The sequence below is a fragment of the Parasteatoda tepidariorum genome, chromosome 4 (assembly GCF_043381705.1).
Source record: "Parasteatoda tepidariorum isolate YZ-2023 chromosome 4, CAS_Ptep_4.0, whole genome shotgun sequence".
NCBI lineage: Eukaryota > Metazoa > Arthropoda > Arachnida > Araneae > Theridiidae > Parasteatoda > Parasteatoda tepidariorum.
In genome coordinates, this window is record NC_092207.1 from 68,784,682 (window position 1) to 68,791,945 (window position 7,264).

Sequence of the window (7,264 nt, forward strand, 5' to 3'; positions counted from 1 at the left end):
TATATATATATATATATATATATATATATATATTAGAATTGCAGAGTGTTCTGGTTTTCCTATAGAGTCAGAAACGCCAGAAACATGATAAACTTTATTATATTCTGGTAATTTTAATCATGGTTTATAATCAGTGTACAATATTTTACTTGAATAGAATTATGCATTTATTTGAGTAAATGTTTTGCAAGCAAAACATCCACACAGTAAATATATTAATCAGATAAAACATTTAACATAAAGAATAAATCACGAAAACTAATATTTTTTAAATGTTTTTAAATATGTACCATTACCTAGGTTGAAAAGAAGATAGAACAGTAATCCAATAAACCAAATAATTTCCATCTCTTTCAGCTTTTATCCCTATGAAGTGAGTGAAGAAAAAAATTTCAAAAAATAATAATTTAAAAATATTAATTTAATGAAGCATAATTATGAGTTTAAGAAGTTAAAAATATTAATTAAGTTAATATGAATTAATATAATGATAAGTAATCTAATTAAATCTTTAAATAATGACTGTCAAGTAATGTTGAAAGAACTGCATTGATACACTGAAAATATTGTAGTGTATTATCTACAGTAATTTGGACTTGAAAAACACTAAACATTGCGAGAACGATTACTTTATTTCAGGTTGATACCGAATCTAGCTTTCTTACATATCTCAAATGATGTACATTTCTAATTATCCTAACACCAATAATTGCTAAATTTTACACTGCTCTGCAGCTAATTGGTGAAAAATATCCTGTTGTTTGAAGTTCCGTAAATTTGGTGAATAATTCATGTACATTTAGACTATTGAACTAAATTCTTGAGTGAAATGATAGTAGGATGTGTTTTGAACAAATAGTAAATGTTTTTGGATTATTCTTCGAAGATTCAAGGTGAATTATTGCGCAATATAGAAAAATTGACACTATGAAGGCTAATATGGCAGTTTCTTTACATGAAATGCACTTCCTGTCGAATTTAATACACGAACTCGTCATAGCACATTTAATGCCAAACAAATTTCAATTTTCTTTCCTGATTGATAAAAAATATTGATTGTGGTTGATTATATTTGCCAAGTAATTTCAGTTGTCTTGTCCGATTGATTTGACAAACACTCATATAAACAGTTATAGAATGCTTGTATATTTTTATATTTATTCTCATAAGATTTGCATAAATAAGTCAATTATATGAAATAATTTCACAATTTTGAAAAAGTCCTTTTTTTAAAATTTAATTTCTCAGCAACTATTTGACCGATTTTTCTCAAATTTTATATTTTGCCATGTAAAACTACAGTCAGTGAAATGATACAAAAAATTTAATACCTTGCATTTAAAGAATTTTTGACGACCATTCTTACTTAAAGTAATAAAAAATAAAAGATATTTACTAAAAGTTATTTTTTACACGGATTTCTCGTTGGACAAATGAATTTTTTAATTGTGTTTTAAGTTGTTTAATACACTGACCTAATTCTCGTGATATGGCAAAATAAGCAAAAAATAAAATTAACATTAAGGGGTTCAAACTTTGGAGGGCTTTCCTGACCAAACTATTTGGATCATATTTCCCAGATTGCGGCTATAACCCATATTTTAGGGGTCAGAAATCCAATTCCGTCAAAAAAAAAGTATGTTTATTCAGAGGAAGTACGCTTTTGTGTGTGATTTCGTAACTTAAAATATCGTCTGCACTTATTAATTAGCATATTTGAGGTCACCCAAGTAAGCCATAAAGATTGAGTCTCAGAACGAAAAATTCCGATCATTAGATCAAAAGTTATTTAAGGTATTTATTAATTAGGGTCTTTAGATATTTATTAACTTTCTAAACTTTTTTAACCCTTTCACGAACGTATACTGAGCACTGATTTTCATTATTCTTCCATTAAGTAAAAATGAAACCCTGCAAACAATACTTTTTGATATTTCTCTACAATCACTCATTTGGATAACATATTATTCTATTCTTCTTCTCAGACTCACAAATATAAATAATCATAGAGTTATTTCTTAGCTTTATAGATACATTGTTCTTAACCTCATAGATATTTCTTAATTTTCTAAACTTTCTTTTCCCTATTTCACGATTGTATATTAAACGCTTATTTATATTATTCTTCCATTAAGGGAAAATGAAATGCTGTAAACAGCACTTTTTGACATTTTTGTGCAATAGTTTGGTTAGCATATTCTTCTATTTAGCTTTAAAAATGTAAATAATCATAAAATACTTTGCATTAATATTTTCAATCAAACTTACCTAAAAACATACCTTCAATTTTTTATCCATTTGAAATAACACAATATTTACTCCGCTATCATACTTTTAATGCATACGTTTTCCTGAAATGTGTTATAACACAATTGCAACTTTTTATTTATTAATTTACATAGTGAGTATAATAATAAAAGTTTGAATGCAAAGATGCAATAAAATGTATGCAATGCTTTAACTCATTGATCAATCGAAGACTGATTTCCGGTATCAGTTTCAGCTTAGAGATCGATTCTTTTCTTGTTATTATCTCTAAATTTCACAGATCAAGTATCACAATACTCCAGTTGCGATAAGAGCAGATTAGATGGCTGCTTCTGTTGTGTTTAGTTCTATGTAAATATCTGCTTGGAACATAAATGACTAAGTAGGCTTCACTTTAACAGTATTTAGAGAGAAGGACTTTTGATAACAATACGGAGATTGTTGATGAGTTGTTTTGTTTACAGCAAAACAAATTGAAGTTTGTAATGAAATGGTGTGTAATGACGCAAAATTGAGTTGTTATAAGTAAAATGGGATAACACTGCTAAAATCTTTGTTTTTATTTTTATCATTTATGACTGATATTATATTTATTATTTTAAATATTTTCAACGGGAATATTAAAAAAATATGCATATTTAATGTACATAATAAAGCAAATCCCCTTACAGTCAACTATCGGTCAAAAGGTCATGGTGGTCAAAGTACAACAATTTTTAGACCAACGGTGTGGTAGGCATCATATTGTCAGTATTATGCACTGATTGCTTTAGCTTCACAGAGAAGCTACTACCTGTCGATCTGAAGAAAGGTGCTCTTCAAGATGCCACCGTGGGAAGAACTTCGGCCTTTTACAATAACAGGTCAATGCCTTAGCCACTATGTCGAATGTATTTAAAGTGTACTGTTGGAAATTGTGGACCCTATTAAACCAAAATATCTTTTAAATTTACGGCAACCTCAATACGGTACCAAATTTATCCGTGCAATCATGTTAATTAAACTTTTTTTTGAACTTGAGTATCTCATTATACTGATTATCCTTAAAAGATGCTTGGCTAGTTATAACATCTTATTAAGGTTATGATTGGTTATAGATCAAAGTAGCAATATTAAGGTTCAATGTTAAAGTATACAACGTGTTATTGCTTGCAAACAGTAAGTATAAGGTATATTTTCAAATGTTTGCAAACTAAAATATGCAAAATGAAATCAGATATGTGTATATAAAATTAATATAAAATTTTTTGATAATTCTAAATCGTTCATTTTAAAGCAATATACTTTCATAAGTTGAATTGTCAATTATAACAGTTAAATTGTTAGGAATTATTAATTTTAAGATAAAAAATAAACAAGCAAACCTTCTCCTTTTTAGTATTTCTGTAATCATTTTTAAAATAAATTTAATCAAATGAAAGAAAATAAACAATCATAGAATTGAAGCTAATTTGTTTTAACCATGTCTCGAAAATTCGTAATTAAAAATTCATTTTGAGAAAAAGACTTGTTAGCTTTTGCTTATGCACATATATAAATTCGAGTTATTATAAAATCTATTAAATGAAAAACTGTTGAACGAAAAAAGATTAAATTTTAAGATAACATTTGTAGAAATATATATCTTAAGAAAAACAGAGTGTTAATTTTTCTCTATTGATTTCCATTTTTTTCTTCTTTCATGTATTTGAGCATAGTTAGTATATTGTGTGCAATACATCAAATGAAAATAAATCCAAAATCGTAATGAAAAAATATTTATTTGCTAAAAAAACATCATTTACTCACATTCACATTATACAAATTATGTGTAAGTGTTTAAAATTAAATCAAAATCACTCCTCAGTTTCACATATATGAAATTGTTTATATCCAATTACATTGTTTATCAAGTAATTCTTGAAACTGGAACACGTGATACAATGTATTATACATTCAGCAACATCTGCAGAACTTCGAAGTTTACAATAAATACACAATCAAAATTTTCGATGCATGATGAATCATAATAGCGTTCACAGTTGCTTCNAGAAAGAAAATTCATTACTAATAATAATTTGGTTTTAAGTGTATTGTTAGTTATGAATTGTTTTTGCCAAGTTGGTAGATTAGTGATATTCGATGCACGAGTATGCCATGAAGCTGTATAGATGCATTCCATAAGATAGTGTTCTGGAGTGCCCAAAGGGCCGCACGTGCAGCGATCATTATCTGAGATGTTTAGATATTTAAAATAACATGGAAAAGGACCATGCCCAAAATAATCTACTTTATTAATAATTTTATATAATCTTCTTCCCTTATCTGAATTGCACCAATAATTTTGCCAAATTTGTGATACAGAGTTCTGAAGTTGATTCTTAAGATGTGAAATCGGGAATGGATATGAGTAATTTTGATGTCTGGTTGTCGATAATTTAGCTAGGGCATCTGCATTTTCATTACCTGTTCTGTCATCATGTGCTTTAATCCACGAGATAAATATATTTGTTTTAAGGAGTAATTTTTGTATTTTAGCCGAGAGTGAATTTTTCGTGCCTGGGTTGATTATAGAGTATAATACTGCTTTAGAATCCGACCAGATTGTATATTTTTTAGATGCCTTAAATGAAGTCTGTGATTTGATGAATCAAATGCATTCTAAAATGGCAAGTTGTTCAGCTTGAAAGACTGAGTTGTTATTATTAATTGTGCAATGATTAGAATGATTTATGTTGAAGAATGCAAAACCAGTTCCAATATTTGTTTTCGTCTGTGAAAAAATTGTACGGATCTAAGTGATTATAGTTTTTATTTTCTTCTAAACTGATTAAATTAGTGATAGACTGAGAGGGGGGAAAATAGTTATTGTTTGTTTTTCCTCGTAAGTACTGTATTGATAATTTATATTGTTGTAGGAAATATCTTTTTTAATTTGAGTTATGATTATTGAACACGACAACGACGCAATCTGTTCTGAGAGAGGTGGGAATCTAGCTAAGACTTGTAGAGCAGCTGTAGGAGTGGAATAATAGGCTCTTGTGATATTCAGAAGAAATTTCCTTTGGATTGAGTCTAAAGTTCTTGAGATTCTAGGCGAGATTTTTTGTGCCCATACACATGAACCATGGGCTAAGGAAGGGATTATAACAGTTTTATATATGAGTTTACGAGCTCTCTGGTTTATGCCCCAGGATAGTTGTATTAATTTTAAAAAGAGTAGTGAGTAGTTGGTTTGATTTCCCTTTCAGGACTTTAACATGTGGACCCCAGTTAAGACTCCTATCTAATATCACTCCCAAATATCTGAAATGGTTCTTTTGTAAATTTAATTTGAAAATTGGGCCCCTGCTTGAGTTGGAGAAATGGATGAAAACAGATTTGTCTATTGATAAATTGAGATTATTACTTGTTAGCCAATTTTGAATAATATTGTGTTGTTAGCATTAATTTCTAAATCTCTTCTTGAATTTCCAAACGTTAATAGAATGATGTCGTCGACAAATGCTTCTATAATTTGATTGTTCATATCTGTATTGAGCAAGCTATTGATTAAAAAATTCCAAGCTGTCGGACCTATACAAGAACCCTGTGGGCAACTTTTGAGTATATGTTTTGTTTTGAATCCGTGATTTGTTGATAGAATAGCAATTCTATTTCTGTTGATATCTTCTATCATGTGACATAAATTTTTAGGGAGATTTGAAGTTGAAATTTCTTTATAAATTAAATTATATTGTATATTATCAAAAGTACTTTTAATATCAAGGGAAATGGCTGCGACATGTTTAAAGTTGTTTTTGAGATGTTTTAGATTATCTGGAAAATTTTGAAGTGCATTATTTATAGATTTGCCGAAACGAAAACCGAATTGTTTGTCTGATAAAATTTTATATTTTTCTATATAATAGTTTATTCTCTTGGTAATAAGTTTTTCTAGAAGTTTGCCTAGACAAGGAAGTAGTGTAATTGGTCTGTATGATGATAATAGTTTCGGATTTTTATTAGTTTAGTTTCATCACCAGTTACTATAAATAATAGCCAGATTAATTACATTAACCATAAAATTTACATCCGGGAAATCATTATTTTGGTTTATATTCACAGATTTTAAAACCGCCACTTCTTTTCTTCGAAATTATTAAAATAATTGCAAAGCATATAATTTAAATGTACTTGGAATTATATTTCATTAAAATTTAAAATGAAGAATATTTCAAATAAATATTTCATTACCTCATACTTAATAATCATAATTTTGTTTTATCTCCACCTTGAGAAATTATAACTTTGTTGAATTCTCATTATGATATATTAATGATATCTGAAACGTGAATAAAATCTGTTTTGAATTACTTATTTCTCAAATTATAGTGTGAGCTAAGCGGTGAGCATTTTCATATTTTATGCAGGTAATAATTTAGTATTTAATATTATCTCTCTAGTCAGGAATTTTGTCATCAGCCAATACAGGGTTATTCATAATTCCCTCCGCCTGTAAACGCCATTTTTCTCTACTACAACTGGCTTCATTGGTACATGTTACTGCCATCTACCGGCAACTGCTTAAATTAAAACTTGAATACTTTCGGAATAATTTCATATGCTCTTTTTCGCCATATTCGTCTTCGTTTTTTTACTATAACGCTTCGAAACCACTGAGGGAATTATAAATAACCCTGTATAATAAACCCTGAAAATAAATCCCAACACGATAAATTTTGATTACGTAAAATAATCTCAAAAATCCGATTATAGCCGCCGCTTTCCTTCATCATGCCCAATCCGTTGTTTGGAAATGCCATTCTCCTTATCGCATTTAACACTTCGATAATTTCCCGACCGCAATTTAGATTTAATAAGGTAAAATAATAATTTTAAAAGATAAATTTCTTCTAAGAACGACTGATCATAGGAGATTTCAAATCACAGAAGCGCAACTCCAAAATTATGTCAAAAAATTGATCCAGAAATCATCCATCTGATTAATAAGTAAAGAAAAAGTATAGTTACTTAC

At 28.6% G+C, this 7,264-nt stretch overlaps 1 protein-coding gene across 1 annotated transcript in view; it reads right to left on the bottom strand.

The window, feature by feature from the left end:
• The window catches only part of LOC107439925 (uncharacterized), a 75,197-nt gene extending 72,702 nt beyond the window's left edge, over window positions 1–2,495 (bottom strand). The window contains exons 1-2 of the mRNA XM_071180001.1: window positions 2,269–2,495; window positions 297–366 (exon numbers count right to left, since the gene is read on the bottom strand). Of these exons, the coding sequence (XP_071036102.1) occupies window positions 297–348 (52 nt within the window). The 5' untranslated portion in view covers window positions 349–366; window positions 2,269–2,495. The remainder of the gene's footprint in view (window positions 1–296; window positions 367–2,268) is intronic.
• Between the last annotated feature and the right edge of the window lie 4,769 nt (window positions 2,496–7,264).